General features: G+C 35.6%; 1 protein-coding gene across 1 annotated transcript; it reads left to right on the forward strand.

Annotated features, from left to right (window-relative positions):
• Positions 1-19,666, forward strand: LOC142336636 (secretory carrier-associated membrane protein 5A-like). Its single transcript, XM_075385549.1, has 6 exons — positions 1-723; positions 1,933-2,068; positions 2,414-2,639; positions 3,333-3,524; positions 17,836-17,969; positions 18,681-19,666. The coding sequence occupies exons 1-6, from the start codon at positions 518-520 to the stop codon at positions 18,849-18,851; spliced, it is 1,065 nt and encodes a 354-aa protein (XP_075241664.1). The 5' UTR covers positions 1-517; the 3' UTR covers positions 18,852-19,666.
• Positions 19,667-20,406: the final 740 nt, after the last annotated feature.

Below are 20,406 nucleotides of genomic sequence, written 5' to 3' on the forward strand. Positions count from 1 at the left end.
TCGGATTTATCGTCACGTTATTAAAATATCGACTTTGCTCGTTGCAATCTGCATCTTTTTTCTAATAATAAAACGATTGTTTGAGCATTGAAGTATTTTAAAATACTTGTAAACTATATTAAAGTGGCTTCCTTTGACATTGTTTCTTGTTTTTGCATTGGCTGCGAAAAATAATAAGCCAAACAAAAACAATGAAGAACGTGTCATGAGTTTACTAGAAATGCCTAGATCTAATTTCCTATTTTTTTAGTCCTCCATTTTTTTGTTAGGCACTGATTAAAAATTTGCAGATACATTTCTTAATTGATATTTTAGATGTTATGTTGAAGTGTGTACAGCACAAGAAAAAGGAACTATCACTTCATTTTATGCTTAAAAATTTAATGATCCCTTTCAATGCATCATAGGCAGACAAGCTAGCCATTATCGATCTTTTCAGCCAAGTTATTAGTACTATTTGAAATTATTTTCGCAAGACAAGTCAATAGTTAGTGATTACTAAAAGAGATATACCAATATGGAAGATTACAATCCATTCACTGATCCGGCTATTTTGGAGCACCAGAATGGGGCACGAACAGGCAGTGGGGGTGTTGGTGCGAGCACGACTGCAGCCACAGTTCCCACGCAATCAGGCTACTCTTCGTATGTTGTGGGAAACAATGAGCCAGCAGCGCAGTATGTCATTCCGTCTGCTAAGACATCAAGCACGTCATCAAATCAGTTAGTTTGTGTTTTTGACGCGCTTTCAGTTTGCAGTTTTTGAAAATAGTGAGAAATGAAGTGGTCTGGGGCACAGATTTAGGATCTCTCTGACCACAGATTGGGTTCTGGACTAATCTGTAAATAGATCCATTTTCATACGGCAGAGTACCCAAATTTTACTACTAGCAGTATTTTTTGTGTATCAACTAATCAATCTGAATTTTAACGGCAAATGTAGAAGCAGTTGAGTTCCTGGGTCCCCTTTTAGTGCTATTGTAATCACGTACCGCAAACTTTTTATCCATTGAGTTTGGATATGAAACTTATTATGTTATGTAATTAATTGCTCGCCAAACAAATTTTGATGCAATTATTTTAGTCGTCTTTTAATGCAAAATTTTTGCATGAGAGTTTTGCCGTATTGTTCTAGAATGTTCTTTCTTGGCGATTTGACCTTTCGTCTTTAGAAACGGGATTAACTGTTGTAAAGCCCTAGTGAATTAAGTCTCGTGTACATCTCAGAATTTTCGTAGGCTCTAAGTATGCGTTTCACCGAAGCTACTGAGGAAGCCGAACTTCGCAGTATGATAGAACAACTGTTTTGTTATTAATTAATAATTTATGGGCCACCATTGTTGTCAATGTTGGTCATTTCAAATGTTTCGATAAAATCTTGATTGAATGTATGAATTCTTAAAGCCGTTGAAAGCTGTCAGGATGTCAATAGCGTTCTTGCGTATCAATGGTTAGTCCTACTGAAGCTAATTGCGTGAAAGATATTTTGGCTTGAATTCCTCATATTTTGTGATTGAGTTATATGAGACATTCAGCTCCTCAATGAAGCCTGTCTGGAATAAATGGAACTGATTTTTGAGTGTTTTTAACTACTGGTTTATCGCATTGGTGCTGACTTTTTCATTTGAGGTAAGCAGAAAGCTGCTGCTCAGAGCACCTGCATTCTATCGGAGCTACAATAGCATGGAATAAATCGAACACCTCTTTAGACAAATAAAACTATCAGCCGCTACATTTACATATTTATTTTTCAGTTCAGTTAATTTTATAATTTTAAACTTGATCACGTGCTGATCAGCGTGGGCTATATGGATAAATAGTAAAAGAACGTAAAATATCGGACATATTGAGCAAACAAACATGCAACGAAAAACAAACAATGCAAACATAAGAAATCTGATTTGTAGAACGGGGCATATGAATGTGTTTAAGGCCAGGAAGTACCTCTTCTACGTATGGAGTGAGCCCACCGCCGCCCTACAGTGCCAGCAACAGACCCCTGACTAGTGACGAGTTACTCAGACAACAAGATATGCTTGAGAAAAAGGCAGCCGAACTAGACAGAAAGGTGAGTTGAATGCATCCAAGTAAACTTGTCTTGAGAGAACTTATTTTTGAAGTAACCAAGTTGAGGGGGTTAAGATCTAGTGAAAGTGCATTTGGAGCATTTAGTTTGCTATTGTGTCAGTCTACTTGAAATTCCGATTCAGCTACTGAGATTACGGAATATATAGTTATGGGTGAAAAAATGGTCGAAGTAAGGCTACCTCATTGGATAAGAAAATCACCAGACTAAATTATATGTAAAGATAAGCACTAGGCTTGTAAGTTAAGAGATTCTGATCGAAAACAGAACTAGTGAGTTTCATTGTAATGGTAACTGTTAGATCAACGTATCATTTGTTTGGATAAGGAACGTGAGATCAACCAGCGTGAAGTGGCAGCCGGCATCAGACCAAACAACTTTCCGCCTCTCCCCTCTTTTATCCCCATCCAGCCATGCTTCTACCAGGACTTCGATGTTGACATCGCACAGGAGTTCCGACAGACTGTCAAGAACATCTACTACATCTATTTGGGGCTTGTCTTGACTCTTGTGATCAATGTGTTGGCATGTATAGTCTACGCAGCTTCTGACGGTAATTGAACAACAAAAAAAATACGATCTACTGTTTCATCCACCGAAGTCAGTGGACACTGATTATAAGCAAATGATAATGTGATCTGTATGAAAATTATTCAACAGCTGATTTGGGATTGCATGTAGAATATACCCCGCACAAATCTATTCTTTTGTCTGAAATACAGATGGTTATTGGACATACATATTGGCACGTCTTCAAATAACCTTTGCTTGATCAAGATGATTGCAATCATTAACGACTGTTAAGCACTTTCCACCTGGTTCAAATTGTGGTCGTCCGCAAATTAATCCCCTAGAATTATTTCAGATTGCGGCAACAAAAATAATGAAGCGATTGGTCATCCTTTAAAACGGGTTGGAGCTAATTAGGTAATGGATTTGTTGCTAACTTGACATACTATAAAAACAATCATTAGCATTCTAATCATCAATGAGCTACCCTTATCTAAGTTAGTTCTGGGACAAATGTTTCTTCTTGCCTCTAGATTATTGACCAAATAAAAAAAATGTTAGTGTCAACTGACTCGAATACATACAAAATTGATTAAACTGATAAAATGGAAGCTATTCATGCTTTGATTGATTAAATAAACAATGCTGAAAACGATTTACCAAGGCATTCATCTTTTAATTCAGAGGTTTAAATTAAAAATTCTGATCACAAAAAAGTTCCTTAAATTTGTACCAGGTGATCAGGCGGCCTCGCAGATAGTGTTTGGAGTGCTCGTTCTTGTGCTGGGGACCCCGTGTGGCTACGCCTGCTGGATGCGAGCTGTGTACAATGCGTTCAAGAAGGACTCATCCTTTAGTTTCTTCTTTTTCTTCTTCACATTCTTTCTCGAGATCTGCCTCCTTGTCCTCTTCGCCATTGGACCACCAGGTGAGCAGCGAAAGCATAATTAAAGGCAGAAGCTATAAAATACCGGTTATTGTAGATCCTTTATTCCCTTTGATTGAAAGTATATTGTACCTTCAGATCTAGCACTTCGTCCCATCTTAGCCGCGAAGCGATAGCCAGGCTTTTATTGGTCTCACCGTGTTTTTGAAAAGTTCGCCGAAAGTGGTGTAAGTTTACTTCAAATTTTATTAGTGTTTAATAGCCGCCCTCATCTTCTCAGCCGGCTATTATTGCGCTCGTATTTTTTTTTACAATTCAAAGAATTTTTACAATTCAAAGAATTTTTACAATTCAAAGAATTTGAATTGTATTGGGGCGCTGTCTTTTTTTTTTAAGATCTGTTCACACATTTTCATGATTTTTGAAGTCAAATTGGAGTAGTGATTTTGGTCACGCCGAAACAGGAAATGGAGTGAAAAAGCGAGTGGTTTTGCGGCGTGAATAGTTTTCGCTCTAATTTTAAAGTAAGTGAGAAAACGGTGTTTGAACAAAAATTCGGTGTCTCGGTATTGGTTTTTTGTTCACATGCGGCAATTTCACTCTGATTTTTACTGTTTTTTCGATTTTTTGGATCGGATTTTTTTCTAAATGGTTTTCGCAATCCATTCACAGCTCATTCTAGGCCTAGTTTTTTGTTTGAATTAAATTTTCTTTTCGCTATTGGTTTTTTGTTCACATGCGGCATTTCGACATTGATTTTCTGTTTATTTCTTATTTTTTTGTTCTGATTTTTTTTAAAATGCTTTTCTAAATTCACTCATAGTCCTTTCTAGGTCTAGTTTTTCTGTTTAGTCAATGAAAATTTTTTTACTTCGTCAAACTTTTTTTCGCCTTACCATTTTGCCGCTTTTTCGACATTTTGCGTGAAATCTTTTTGACTTCTCTAGGCTAGTTTCTCTCTTCTCTCATTCTGCTAAAAGTGAATTTGAACATCAGTTGCTAAGCAAAGCAATTCAAAATGAACAGAGTCGGTTTTAAAAATTGAAGTCAGAAATAGAAACGGGATAAACCCATAAAGCCCAATTTTGATGCCCGCTATTTGAACGTCGTACCTATAAGTCTTAGTTACCACCTCTAATGCTTATTGGTGTTGATAGTAGCTCCCTGTAGCCTCTCTCTAAGAAACAGAAGTATGTTCAACTACGAAATGCCATCAAAATAAATCGGACTTAAAAAATATTTTTGTACAAAAATCTTTTTTTTTTTCAATATATTCCATTCGTTCAATCCCAATCATGCTTATTGGAATCAACGGCGGCTATTTTCCGGCAATCTGCCGGGTATGTTTCTAGTGGAATGTAATAACTTCTAATGAGGTCATTTGAAGCGCCCCTTAGTGAATTTAGTTGTCCCAGATCCCCCGCCCCCTCGAATAAAGCAGGCTGCAATAGATTCGAACTCCCACTAGTTCGAGAGCAATTCGTCCGACGTTAGTTGGTTAATAGCCGCCCTCATCTTCTCAGCCGGCTATTATAGCGTTCCTGTTTTTACAATTCAAAGAGTTTGAATTGTATTGGGGCGCTGTCTTTTTACGACTCGAAGAGGAGTATTGGAGAAGTCCTTTTTTTTAATCAATTTTATTGGAGTGATTTTTGAAGCGGGAAATGAAACGCGTGAAAAAATTTTGGCGCTGAACAAAAGTGAAGAGCGGAGCGAAAAGGGAGTGGTTTTCGTTCATACCGCTGTTTTTGAAAGAGCGAGAAATTGATGTGTGAAAAAATTTTCTCTAAGCGAACGAAATTTTTTTGTTCACGTGCGGCATTTTAAAGCAGTTTTTTCATTTATTTTGGTTAAGAGATTTGGTTTTGATTTTGTTTTAATTTTAGGCTGGTTTTGGTAGTGGTTTGAAGGTTTCTGGAAATTAATATGAATTTTATGATAAGTCGGAGGTTTTTAATGTATTTTGCTGATTTTCGGGCTAATTTTTGCGTTTTTTTGACGATTATTTTGTTTTACTGGCTCAAATGGGTATTGAAGAAACCCCTTCTACTTGAGCAATTTTATGATAACAGTTGGTTACAGTTTTGTGCGTAAGAATCATTTTTTTGTTGAGAAATATGACAAAAAAATGGCGGAAATTGGAACTATTTTTCTTAATTTTTTGCAGTTTTTCGTTTTTTTTTCTGTTTTTAGCTAAATTACTTTGCCTATTATGGCTTGCCTATTGTTTTGCGAGCGTCTGGATACCCTATTGGCTGGAGGGAATTTTTCTTTGGATTTATATGTTTTTGAAATATTAAAAACTTTGGTAACTTTTTCCAGTCTTTCAGTGAAAGTTGTTTTTAAGAGCTTTTTTTTTCTAATTTTAGCCTAAAGTATTTTTTCAAAATTCACATAAGTTGTTTTTGTAATTACTAGTTCTTTTTATGAAGTTATTTTGTCAGAGATAGTTTTTTCGGGATCTCAATTTTTATAACAAAATTTGATCAGATTTTTTATCATATTTTAACAGATTTTATTTTATTGTTTTTACTTTTTTGTTTCATGACTTTGTTTCAACATAATCATAAATTAGTGAAGGCACGTTTTGTTTGATGAGTAGTTGGATGGCGTTTAAATGGATTTTCACTTCGAGTCGTCACCGGAATTCTTCCGGCTATGTTTTTTTTAAGATCTGTTCACACGTTTTCATGATTTTTGAAGTCAAATTGTTGTAGTGATTTTGGTCACGCCGAAACAGGAAGTGGAGCGAAAAGGCGGGTGGTTTTGTGGCGTGAAATTTTTTGCTCCAAATTTAAAGTAGAGTGAGAAGACGGCGTTTGAACAAAAATTCGCTTTCTAACTAGTGGTTTTTTGTTCACATGCGGCAATTTCGCTTTGATTTTTTCTGTTTTTTCGATTTTTTCGATCGGATTTTCTAATTGGTTTTTCTAATCCATTCATAGTCCTTTTTAGGTCTAGTTTTCTGTTTAGTCAATGAAAATTCTTTGAATTGTACGTCAGGACTTGTCCTGCTATGTTTTTTTTTACTTCGTCGAACTTTTTTTCGCTTTACCCATTTTGCCGCTTTTTCGACGTTTTGCGTGAAATCTTTTCGACTTCTCTAGGCTAGTTTCACTCTTCTGTCATTCTGCTGAAAGTCCTTTTAAAGAGCTGCTGCTCAGCAAAGCAATCCAAAATGAAGAGAGTTAGTATAAAAAAATCAAAGTCGGAAATAGAAACGGGATAAACCCATAAAGCCCATTTTTAGATGCCCGCTATTTGAACGTCGTTCCTATTAGTCTTAGTTACCATCTCTAATGCTTATTGGTATTGATAGTAGCCCCTGTAGCCTCTCTCTAAGAAACAGAAGTTTGTTCAACTACGAAATGCCATCAAAATAAATCGGACTTAAAAAATATTTTTGTACAAAAATCTTTTTTTTTTCAATATATTCCATTCGTTCAATCCCAATCATGCTTATTGGAATCAACGGCGGCTATTTTCCGGCAATCTGCCGGGTATGTTTCTAGTGGAATGTAATAACTTCTAATGAGGTCATTTGAAGCGCCCCTTAGTGAATTTAGTTGTCCCAGATCCCCCGCCCCCTCGAATAAAGCAGGCTGCAATAGATTCGAACTCCCACTAGTTCGAGAGCAATTCGTCCGACGTTAGTTGGTTAATAGCCGCCCTCATCTTCTCAGCCGGCTATTATAGCGTTCCTGTTTTTACAATTCAAAGAGTTTGAATTGTATTGGGGCGCTGTCTTTTTACGACTCGAAGAGGAGTATTGGAGAAGTCCTTTTTTTTAATCAATTTTATTGGAGTGATTTTTGAAGCGGGAAATGAAACGCGTGAAAAAATTTTGGCGCTGAACAAAAATGAAGAGCGGAGCGAAAAGAGAGCGAGAAATTGATGTGTGAAAAAATTTTCTCTAAGCGAACGAAATTTTTTTGTTCACGTGCGGCATTTTAAAGCAGTTTTTTCATTTATTTTGGTTAAGAGATTTGTTTATGATTTTGTTTTAATTTTAGGCTGGTTTCGGTAGTCGTTTGAAGGTTTTTGGAAATTAATATGAATTTTATGATAAGTCGGAGGTTTTTAATGTATTTTGCTGATTTTCGGGCTAATTTTTGCGTTTTTTTGACGATTATTTTGTTTTACTGGCTCAAATGGGTATTGAAGAAACCCCTTCTACTTGAGCAATTTTATGATAACAGTTGGTTACAGTTTTGTGCGTAAGAATCATTTTTTGTTGAGAAATATGACAAAAAATGGCGAAAATTGGAACTATTTTTCTTAATTTTTTGCAGTTTTTCGTGTTTTAAGCTAAATTACTTTGCCTATTATGGCTTGCCTATTGTTTTGCGAGCGTCTGGATGCCCTATTGGCTGAAGGGAATTTTTATTTGGATTTATATGTTTTTGAAATATTAAAAACTTTGGTAACTTTTTCCAGTTTTTCAGTGAAAGTTGTTTTCAAGAGCTTTTTTTTTTCTAATTTTAGCCTAAAGTATTTTTTCAAAATTCACATAAGTTGTTTTTGTAATTACTAGTTCTTTTTATGAAGTTATTTTGTCAGAGATAGTTTTTTCGGGATCTCAATTTTTATAACAAAATTTGATCAGATTTTTTATCATATTTTAACAGATTTTATTTTATTGTTTTTACTTTTTTGTTTCATGACTTTGTTTCAACATAATCATAAATTAGTGAAGGCACGTTTTGTTTGATGAGTAGTTGGATGGCGTTTAAATGGATGTTCACTTCGAGTCGTCAACGGAATTCTTCCGGCTATGTTTTTTTTAAGATCTGTTCACACATTTTCATGATTTTTGAAGTCAAATTGTTGTAGTGATTTTGGTCACGCCGAAACAGGAAGTGGAGCGAAAAGGCGAGTGGTTTTGTGGCGTGAAATTTTTTGCTCCAAATTTAAAGTAGAGTGAGAAAACGGCGTTTGAACAAAAATTCGCTTTCTCGCTAGTGGTTTTTTGTTCACATGCGGCAATTTCGCTTTGATTTTATCTGTTTTTTCGATTTTTTCGATCGGATTTTCTAATTGGTTTTTCTAATCCATTCATAGTCCTTTCTAGGTCTAGTTTTCTGTTTAGTCAATGAAAATTCTTTGAATTGTACGTCAGGACTTGTCCTGCTATGTTTTTTTTTTTTTTTACTTCGAACTTTTTTTTCGCTTTACCCATTTTGCCGCTTTTTCGACATTTTTCGTGAAATCTTTTCGACTTCTCTAGGCTAGTTTCACTCATTTGTCATTCTGCTCAAAGTCCTTTTAAAGAGCTGCTGCTCAGCAAAGCAATCCAAAATGAAGAGAGTTAGTATAAAAAAATCAAAGTCGGAAATAGAAACGGGATAAACCCATAAAGCCCATTTTTAGATGCCCGCTATTTGAACGTCGTTCCTATTAGTCTTAGTTACCATCTCTAATGCTTATTGGTATTGATAGTAGCCCCTGTAGCCTCTCTCTAAGAAACAGAAGTTTGTTCAACTACGAAATGTCATCAAAATAAATCGGACTCAAAAAATGTTTTGGTACAAAAATCTTTTTTTTTCGGTTTTTGTTGATGTTTTCTTTTCTTTCAATCCCAATAGAGTTATGGGAATCAACGGCGGCTATTTTCCGGCAATCTGCCGGTTATGTTTACAATTTTTCCTGACTGCTGAATTAGTTGCTTTTGATGATACATCAAAATTGTCGCTTTCAAGGTGAATTGCTTACGCTGAGATCAAGGTTTTTTTACAACCACGAATGATTTGTTTACGCTATGTGAAATCTTGCCGAAATGTCGGTTATACGGAGGCTGTTTAGCATTATTCCTACAGAAAAGTGATGTGCTTCAGTTTTTGAAGGGATTTAATTCCATCTATTCTTTTGTCTTTGTGAGAGCGTAGCTGGAAGAAGAACTCTCAGACTTCAGAACATTCTATACTAGCCTTTTGTTTAATAGTCTCTCGTTAATTTTCTTTTTCATCTGATATCACATACTTCCTGTTCGGTGTCAATCATCTCTTTGAATTTTCCCATTAGAGCAATTAAGTCACTGAGCCCTGTGAAGTTACTTAAAATAGATATTATTGTTCCGACCCTTTTTAGTGGGGGAGGAACTATTAACTCAATGGAGTTTTTTTATTCAGTCAGTTTTCGCCGATCGATTTAATCATTTTACAGGATTGCGAGTGGTATCATTAGAAAGCTTGTCAAGCGTAGAATTACAAACTAGATTTTTTTGAATTCTGTTTTTTCGAAGGAGTTACGGAGGTTTAACGATTTGTGAACGTTAGCTTAACTTTCGTTTTTTGTTAATAGCCGCACAGCGATAGCTGGGGATATTATTGGGCTTCTCTTGGTTTTTTTATTTCGTCTTCATGATTTTTGTTACGACCATATGACGTCACAGCCACTTTTTGTTCATTCGTTCATGCAATTTCAACTGAATTGCATGTGACGTCATTTTTCGCTCTTAGTGGAGCGAGTTTTTTGTTCATGCGCGTGATTAAATTTTTGGTCACACTTGACTTACCTCACTCTCAAAAATGACTTCCTCACTTTGAAATTGACTTTTATTTACTTCAATTCAAAGAGATACGGTCAAATGGATGTGTGTCACTCTAAATGAAGGTTATTCGAGATCAGCTAATAGAGGCAGCAATAACTTATACAGATTCTTAATCAAAATATAACAGATCAACCTTCAATGAAAAGACGAATTTTTTGGTGTCTTTTTTACTGTTTTTTTTAGACTGCCGATCTACGAATCTATTGCGGCTATTTTCTGGCATTCTGCCAGCTATGTTTCATTTTTCCCGTAACTTTTGCTTAAGTTTGATCAATTCTTGCTAAAATGTGGTTAAATTATCAACTATAGTCTAATTTTGCTTACGATTAAAGATAGAAGATAGTTGGGGAATTGTTTGAATTAACTGTTTTGGCAAAATTTTTGCCGCCCAATTTTTTTTTTGAAAATTTAGCACTTTTTCTCCAGTTTGACCGGTGATGAAGAGATAAAAACTGCTGACACAATCTTCCGCTACTCACATATCGGCCAATTGAACCTCCGGTTACTACGAAAGTTTTCTGGAGATAACATTTTGTGCCAAAAAAATTGTTACGCAATATTTTTGAACAATTGCGTTTTTTAACAGCTGTGCAGCGATAGCAAGGCATTTTTTGGTTTCATCATGGAGTTTTTCAATGAAAAATACTTTGGAATGAGTTTTCGGTCTTTTTGAAACATTTTTACTTTTCATCCCAATTACAAGAAAGTCTTTTTTGATTGACAAGTTCAATTAATGAAAGGTCGTTTTATTTTCCAACGGGGTCATTTTATGAGTAATGCTCGTGGTTTCTATGGTTCTGACAAATTGTTTTCGTAAGTTTTATTTAATTGATATTTGCCAGTATTTGATGTTCTTTTTGTCGGCTTATCACTGATTTTATTTAATCAAACTTCTCATTCGATATCTAGGGAGGGAGCTATTAAGAAAACTCTCTAATGCTCTCAGTTGATAAATAATACTTTTTTTGTAATTTAAATCGATAAGTATCCAAAACTCATCATTTATTTTTCAACTGAGTTTGGATCAATTTAGGTATTTCGGTAACATTTATTTTATTTTCTTTTTAAAAGAGATTCAGCAACACCAGATTGCGTCTAGTTGCGGAATTTTATAGTTCGAAAATTGTTCGGATTGTAATGGGGCTCTATATACCTTTTTGAAATACTTATGCTATTTTCTTTTTCCTGTTAGTTACAGACCACATTGATTTGAAACCTCAATTATTGACAGGTCATTTTCAAGTAAATGGAGGCAAATGAACATACATAACAATTTCAGCGAAGAAATCCATGTTATTTTTTGGCTTCAGCACTGTTTTCTTAAAATTGTCCGTGAAATTTTGAATTGTCTATGTTCAGTGTTGATATGACGCTTTTGACTCAGTCTCACTAATGATATATACAACTGACTTCCTATGCAGTTGAAAGTTAAGCTATTTACCATTTATTAGTTGAAAGCTAATGCTTGTAATGTCTTAGGGTTTTAAAAAATTGTTTGCAGTTAAAATTTTGGTTTTATGATATATGCTTTTTCGTCTTATTTCTACCTTTAGCACAGTCTGAGTAAGGAGAGAGACTGCATTTTTTTAAGTGAATCATAATGTAGTGTTAATTTCTCTTTCATTTTAAGTAAAGGTTTTTGGTGTTGGTACTTTTTCTTTATTTTTTGACATTGTCCAATTTTTGAGGTTTGCTGCCCTCTCTGATCATGACATTAATTGCGGATTATTGACAACTCGCAAGTCACATTCATGGCGTTGAAGTAAGGCACAATTGACTATATTCAATATTTTTAGTTAATAGATTTTGATCTTATAGGCTTCGACATCGTTTCCTCACAAAATTGAAATGACTTTCTGATTTTTGTATTTGTTCTTTTTGTAGTCGTACGAGATTCTGGATAATAGCAGGTCTCAATGGTTTTGTTTTGAAGATAAAAATGACGCCGTTGAATGATTTCAGCTGATAGATAATTGCTTTCTTGAATTTGAAGTTAATTGTTTTCAAAAATTGTGAACTTTTTTTCTAATTTTGCCCGTTTTTTCTCTACTTGTTAATTGTTCTCAATAAAGACAGGTCACATCGTTTTTGGTGAAATGCAAGTCATTTGGTTTAGCTTACTTTTTATCTGATACTTTTGTGACTTTTTCGGTAATTTTAAAAAAAAATGTTACATTGAGTTTTTGTCGTAAGTAATGCATGTTTTTTATTGTGTTGTCTCTTAAGCTCCTTAATGGCAGTTGTCTTCGGCCCTCTAATGAGGTATGGTTTCTTTTGTTTTGTGGTTAGAACTGAAGCGATTTTTTAAATGAATAAAGCAATTATTTTTGAACAATGTGATTTTTCGGGAAGTTATCTATCTCTTCCTCATTTGGTGGACAATAAAGCCAAAAAAGTGGTCGAGCAGGGTTGGAACATAATGTGTGAACGCACATTACCGAGCTTCCTTGTTTACTTTCGTGTCAAAGTTAAAGTGAATTTGCTTGTTTGATTTATCGACAGGCTTGGTCTTAAATTATATTTACAGTGTAATTGTTTTGCCTGAAAGCCAATCCATTATGTGGGAATACATGAACTTTTCACTTAATGTCCGGTGGTCATCATATAAGTGTGTTTTGCAGGTAACATTTATTTGTTAAGTTTAATCTTAAAATTGCTTGAAAAATGTATTTATTGTGTAAATTGTGTTCATGGTGATTATAACTAATCCAGTACTCATCTCAGAAGCTGCTTTGAGCGGACTGAACTTCAGTTGCTGTATAATGAGTTCAGAAATCTGAAAAAGAGAATTAAATCAATTCTTCATTGAATTTTCTTACAGGAAAAGTTCCTAAAACCAACACTAAAGAAGCTGTTGAAGCGTTCGAGTTGTTGCCAAACGTTACACAGCCAAGTTTGCAGTACCACTAGGCCTAACGAGGGCAATCGGAAATTTAAAATAAAGTCACTGGTGATTAACATCTTCCAACTACTACTAGTAGTAGTAGTAGTAGTAGTCCAGTCTTTCTTTATCCTCCTTTTCTTTACACAGGTGGTGGTACATAGCATCTGTAGAATATCTTCCGCCCCAATCGGGAAGTTTTTCAAAAGAGTACGTCCAGAACACGCTCTTGATTTGTCGATCTTCAACTCTAACCCAGTACTTTGCTGCAAATCCATTAATTCATTCAGATAAAAAATATTGGAATTAAAAGAGCTTCAGCACTAACGGTGCACATTAACGTCTCCTTGAATAAAAAAGTTTGTTTGATAGCGCGTCGAATGTCAGATGCGAGTTCTCTGATATCGCTCGGGTTTGGATGAAGTCAATCACTACATGTGATGCTTGTCCAATTTGAACTTCTTCAAATTGACAAAAGGAACATTTAACTCTCTTGCAACGTCTCTATAACAATTGTTCAGCCTCCTGACAGTTTCTGTTTTGCCTTTTCGACGAAATAGCTCCATAATTGCCACGTTAATAGAATGAAACTTCAATTTTTGCACAAAATATTACATTTCGTCCGATGTTTCCACTGGACCCATTAACCGTTCGCTGTTCTTATTATACAGGTTATTAGTACCGGCCATTATTACGACTTGTCATACTTTCTTGTTTAAGAGCGCCTTAAAAATACTATCACAGTATATAGTCGAGATACTTCCACCTGGACAAGAAATGGTAATGCTGTTTTGTGCAAAGACGCCAAAGACTAAAGACGAACCGAGTATGCACGAAGTCTTTTCAAACTGCTCATTGTTGTCGACAATTCTTCGGAACAGTTTTTCAAATTCTGTTGATGGGCAACCTCTGAGACTGAGGTTTGTCTTGTTAGTATTGATACGAGATTTTTGAAAATCGGTGGTATCCATATCAACCTCTGAAAACAGGTTGATAATACCTTGTGGAAATGAAATTTCAATTCACTCCTGAATATTTAGTGATTGCTAATTTTTCTCAAATTAATTGGTAAGTTGTTCCATAATTTGGGACCGCGAATACTAAATGCTCTATCACCATATGAGTTTTTATACCTGACTTGAAGCGCTTTCCACAAATTAGCTGATCGTTTGGAATCTTTTTTAGGCTGCAGTGTAATAAGACTTCGAATGTACTCTGGAGCAGGACAATTGTATTATTTTATGAACAAAAATTAAAATTTCAAAATCAATTTGCTCTTCAACGGGCAGCCAGTGCAGGTTAAACTGGAAATCTTTAGACGACTCATATCTATACAAGGAAAAACTGAACCGGCAGGCAGCATTTTGTACTCTTTACTGCTTCATAATGTCCCCTTTACTGATACCTGACAAATAAGAATTGCAATAATCAAGACGTGAAATAATTAGGTTCTGTACAGCAACTTTTCTTGTTTCGAAAGTGAGGTAGTGCTTTACTTTGTAGACTTTACAAAGTTCATTATAACAGGAACGAGTAACTGAATCGACATGGTCCGACATGCTTAGGTGCTGATCGAGCGTTAACCACCGGGAGACCACTTTCGGTTTCAAGGTTAACAGTTCGCTCGCTAGTTGAATCTCATTGACTTGGAGTTTTCGTTTTCTTAACGCAATTAGCATTAATTTTGTTTTCTCAGCGTTGACTTTCAGCTTCATCTTATTGAACACTTGAAAAAGATTACACATTTTAGTAGTTATGTTGTTGATTGGTGAATTTATGTCAATGTGGCTCAGACTAAATAAAATTAGTGTCGTCAGCGTATATCCGATAAGTTAGCTCATTTTGCCGCATGAAGTCGACAATTGGAGTTATACATGGTAAACAGTAGAGATCCCAGGATTTAGCCCTGGGGAACTCCGTAACTAACAGAATTAAACGAAAACTTGTTGCCAATTTGTACTTTCTGCTTTCTTGTACTTAAGTACGACATAATCCAGTTTTTGCAATTCAGCTTTTGCCAGCCTTCTCTTTGTTTCTAAAGTGTTTTTCTATTATGTGAGCGAAAGTATTATCGTCAAGTGTGTCGAAAGCTGCTGAAAGGTCTAGGCCAAGAATAAGAACTGTCTTGTCTAAATTAAGATCAGTTAAAACATCATTAACGGTTTTGATTAAACAGTCTTCAGTGGAGTGATCAGTTCTGCCAGCAGACTGTTTGACGTCAAGCAGTTTATTGTCTTCAAGATATCGTTTGAGTTGATCGGTGGCTAGTCGTTCTAGCAGTTGCGAAAAAAATACGGTGTTTGAAGAGGTCGATAGTTTTTGGCTACCTCTGGGTCAAGCGAAACTTGCTTGAGCTTTGGTTTTATGATTGCTACTTTGAAAACATCCGAGTACACGCCTTGTTCGAAGCTGCAGTTAGCAAGGTTTCTAAAATTTATCAGACCAGAGATGAAAAGTTGGGTCCAGATCACAGTAGCTGTTAGATAGATTCGTAAGTGCGATATTCAAATTGTGTATCTCTATCAGCTTAAATTCATTTAAGGTAGAAAAATGAAAGTAATGACAGGACACTGAAACATCCGTCATTCTTGTTTTTTGTTTGGGTGGGATTGGGTATTGAGCTTTTAAGGTCAAGAATTTTGTTTGTGAAGTACTTCTTGAACTCTGCTGTTTTTCATTGTGAACCACAATTCTTAGGAAGTTTTTGTTCATTGAGAACGCCCAAGAGTTGATTTAAAATTGAGAATTGTGAACGAAGATTCAAGTTTTTGTTTATATTTTTGTCAAAAAACGCTAAATGCTTTTTTCTAAAAACTTTCTCATAGTTTGAAATAGATAGCTGAAATTCAGTTTTATTTTCAATAGAGATGTTTTTCTGGTAAAGCCTTTCTTTCTTCCGGTGATATCGTTTCAGAAGTTCCAGCTCTTCATCAACAAAGTGGGTAGATCAGTTTTGTAGAATGCGTTTTTCGCTTGGGACAGCTTCCTCTACAGCCGCAGAAAAAGTGTCGAGTAATAAGTTTGCTAAGTCATTAGGGCAGTGAATGTGTTGATTCAAGCAGAGAGGAAGTTCTACTGCATTGTGAAATGCACTCCAAACTGTTTTCCTCAAAATTTTTCCTTTTGTTGTTTCACAATTTTTGGGTTTGAGCAGAGATGATATTCTAAACTTGATAAGTTTGTGATCAGAAAAGCTCAACTAATTGACAGAAATCATAGACTCATTTATTATCATTAGTAAGAATTAGGTCAAGCACATTTCCACTCTGATGGTTCGTTTCATTTACTAGTTGGGTCAAAAACGTTTCTTCAAGGAAGCTGGTCAGAGCATTGCTATGAGGCAAATTAAAGTCGCCAACTACTGCGACTCTGAACTCGAGTGGCTTTGGCAAAACTTCCTTATATAAAAACTTCCAAAACTCAACTGTTTGGGATAGGTGGCCGGTACACTAAACAAATAAAATTATTTCTGTTGTACTAAATTGAAGCCACACGTGCTCAAACGATTGTTAGCAACCATGAGACATACTTGTAATGTTGAGCCGTTTTTATAAATAATTACTGGTCCACCCCCTTTTCCATAAGTTCCTGGTAAGCTGATGTGATCAAAGCAAAGAGAATTAGAAAAAATTTGTCTGATTAACCTATTTTCATCAATATTGTAAAAAATCCAAGTTTCGTTGATGAAGAAAAGATCAAAGTCATTTGATAGATTTCCGTGTTTCAGAAGATCAGTTTTTTTTCTGCAGGAACGCGTTTTAAGCAGAGCGCAGAAGAAATTGTTGAGTCATTGAGCATTGGGGGAGTGTGGCGGAAGTGATCTAAGCCAACTTCTAGCCTCCTCATTTAGGTAGAAACGCGCATGTATAACATTACTGGCCCAGAAATTATCGAGTTGTATTAGCTCATATGCATCCTCTTTAAAAACTAAGTGAAAGCTTTTCAATTAAGAGCATTCTACTGTAATTTATCTCAAGGGCTCTACTTCCGCTCCACCTTCACTGGAGCGGAAGTACTGCACTTGAGAGAAATTACAAAAGAAGGCTCTAATTTGGAACGCTTTCTCTTAAGTTTTAAAAGACGATGCACATGAGCTACCAGAACTCGATAGGAACTACTTTCTTTTTTCATCGATTCCTCTGAAATTCAGTTTTTCGGGCAACAGAAACATCCGTGCCCAAAAAATTACCTTAAGTATGGCAGCTGACCCTTTCTCTTTCCATTTCTCGAAACTACTGGCCTGTTCATTACCTTTGCCAGCATTTTAAAGAACTTCACGGATTTGAACCAAAACCTGAGAAAATGCAAAATCCTGTTTAAAACCGTGCCCTAGTTTTGACGTTAGAATCAGAATTTTACACCTGGATTCATCTGTGCCACCAAAGAGGTTACGAAACAAAGCAATATAAGCGGGACTTCCGTTTTTTAAAATTTAGCTCGAAAACTTAGGTTGACCTTTGTAACTGAGCGCACGAAATTAAATCGTGCCCACTGAGCTGAACAACTAAGCGATACGCGGTTATCAACAATCAATTGTTTTGGATTCGAACTATACACATAGGCTGTATTAGACTAATCTATTCAAGAGTTGTTCAGATATTTCAAATTTCGTTCATCAAAAACTCAGAGAAAACTGATAGGAAATTTGGTCTGAATCAATGAAATCAATAAAGTATAAATATCAACCGCTTAACGAACTGGAAGGTAGTTAACTCGTTTCTGTCACCAATAGAAACAGGCAGCCGTTGCAATGTTATTTTATATTTCACAGGTACCGTTTCTTGTAAGGAATTACGCACAGTTGTATTTAAGTGAAAATAATAAACTCTTGACTAAGTTCTCAGCTGAGATCTGTAAAAACAAAAGAGAACCGAAGTGGTCGCCAGCAAAGCTTCTTCATATGTGTAGATTGTACGTTATAGGCTACGGGACTTGTGGATGGATAATAGTGTTTGAGCAGTTTGCGGATGACCACTACTTCGGTGCATTGTGCAGTTTGGTGGTGGCAATCGCCTTAACAGCTCTCTGTGCAGTCATGATCCTCATGCTGCAAAAGGTCACTTCAAATAACAATCTGTTTCTATTTCAAGCCTATTTCAATGACATCTTTCACATTTTGTTAGATTTCACAAAACTTGCGGATAGACGGGAACTAAACATTACTCACATTTAGATATACCCAGAGTGGAGTCTTTCTATAGCCCTAAGGTCGAGTGATTGGGAGTTATTTATTCTTACTCCTCACTATGAGACGGATTCCTCGAGTTTGTGTATACCGGAGTCATTAACACAATGAATTGGTCATTTGGAGAGTATAAGCATCAGCTATTTAATACACGAGAGAAAAAATAATTTAGATTATTCATTGAATGAAGATTGTTATCTGCCACAAATTCAAATCAGTTAATATTGCCTATTTTACAGCTAATTCAGTTGATACTCATCAATTTTTGTACACCAAACCGCTCTAATTGAATTTGTCTATAGGGGGCTTTACTCTGAGATATGACTTGGATGAAAATATGCTTTGCTTCAGTTGAAGCACAGCTGACTGACCTGTAAAAAGAGGCAAAACTCGACTTAAAAAAAAACAAAATAATTTTAGCTCTTTATCTGAAATTTTAGCTCTTTATCTGCAATCTGTGATTCCGTTGTTCGATTTTGACTGCGAATATAAGCTAAAAATGCTCAACCAACAATTGAAACTTTTGTGTGTTGTTTTGGTGAGCCATGTATAAATGAATTTTCTTATAATTGATAGTTTCAGGTTCATGCTTTCTATCGGCGATCAGACGCCAGTTTCGAGAAAGCACAGGCCGAGTTCTCGACTGGTGTAATGTCGAACAAACATGTGCAAACAGCAGCCGCCAGTGCTGCAAGATCCGCGGCAACAACAGCCGCACAGAATGCTACCAGTTCGACCGGACGCAATCCTTGAACTGTCAGCGCTCCAGCATGCCTGGAAGAGGAGTAAAAGTCCTCACAGTTAAGCAGAATCCGTATTGATAGAATTGAACGGCCTGGAGTATTTCAGATCTCAAAATCATTGCTTTGCTATTCGTTGTTCAATCAAGAATACTCATTAAATTGTTTGATTTCATGTCTAATCATTATTTTGCGAGTGTCTCAAATGAAGTTATGGTAATGGAGGCATTGCGATAGAAATAATGCTTTCTCATCAATTAGGAATTCCTTTTCGATATGGAAGGATTCAAAGTAAGCGCATGAGAGAATATCAATTTGTTCAGTTTTGTTGACTGGGTTTCTCTCACACTGGAGGGATTAAGAGTTTTTCGCTGGGTTTTTTTGTCAAACAATTTTAACAGGCGCAGGCTAATGCAAAATGTCAAATTTATGGTGGCTCCCGCAGCTATGTGTGAAGAATCGGATTTGGTTGCAGACGATTAATAGGGGTGATCACAAAATAGGGTAAGGAAGCGCTCATGTGGCCTGTCAATTGGTCCGTGTTCTGATCCACGATTATGAAAGAGACACCAAGCAAAATGCCATTTTGAATGCTTAAGTTTTTGTATCTATTGACAATTTTTCCGCAATTGGTTTGCTAAGCCCTTGTTTCGTAAGCCTCATCAATGGGTTGAAAATATAAATGCTGTGAAGTGTATATTTATGATATGATAGATAATTGTACAAACCAAGGATCAATCGCTTTGTGCTGCTATAATTGAAATATCACCAGATATTGTATCTATCAACGTGATAATATCCATGTTTGATATTTAATTTTTGAATGTATTTTTCTTAAAATTGGCCCGCACAGTTCATACTTCTGTTTTATACAAATTTTAGGCGACTGATCGGGCTCAAAAAGCGTAGCTAAAGAGGAGCTGCAAGGGACTGTTCGAATATTCAAATAACCTCGCAAGGCAATATCTGGGGCTATTATTGGTCTTATCTTTGTTTTTTATGACACGGAGAGGAATTTTGGTTTTATATCGTTATTTTTTTTATACCGGAAGACTTTTATTCATACGTCATTTTTGAGATAAAAACAACTATCTAGCACTAATGATATAATGAGTGTTCTTGGGAGCGCGTTAATTTAAAGGAAGAATTTGTCACTAAAATCTCCAAATTCTTTTTTGCAATTTTTGTAATCTAACAAAACTGTAATCAAACAGAACATAAATTGTTTGATTACAAATTGTTTTGTAATCAAACAATTTATTGGCCTCTCGTTTGAGTTATTGAAAAACTGAATATCAAAAGGTTTGTGTTCAGCTATTTCTTGAATCCCTTTTCAAATTTACTGTTGAATTGTTTTTTTTTGACAGCACAGTTGTGAAAAAGCTCTGGAGAAACGAATATCTCTGTTTGAAATTGGAAAGTATTTTAATGAAATATTTGTTAAAAAAAACTTCAGATATTTTGCTGGCAATTAAAATTTTTTGGTATCATGCAGTTAGGGGTCAATGTTGAATTTTGATTTCAGAAGTTTGATTTTAATTACTGCTTCACTAAGTTATTTTAATTAA

The sequence above is a fragment of the Convolutriloba macropyga genome, chromosome 1 (assembly GCF_964194025.1).
Source record: "Convolutriloba macropyga chromosome 1, txConMacr16.3, whole genome shotgun sequence".
Classification (NCBI taxonomy): domain Eukaryota; kingdom Metazoa; phylum Xenacoelomorpha; order Acoela; family Convolutidae; genus Convolutriloba; species Convolutriloba macropyga.

What these genes read in the sequence shown, in the direction of transcription:
- LOC142336636 (XM_075385549.1), top strand. Translation starts at nt 518, where the DNA reads ATGGAAGATTACAATCCATTCACTGATCCGGCTATTTTGGAGCACCAG. An exon ending in CTTCGCCATTGGACCACCAG is followed by an intron (nt 3,525 to 17,835) that starts GTGAGCAGCGAA and finishes TGTACGTTATAG; the next exon opens with GCTACGGGACTTGTGGATGG. An exon ending in TGATCCTCATGCTGCAAAAG is followed by an intron (nt 17,970 to 18,680) that starts GTCACTTCAAAT and finishes TGATAGTTTCAG; the next exon opens with GTTCATGCTTTCTATCGGCG.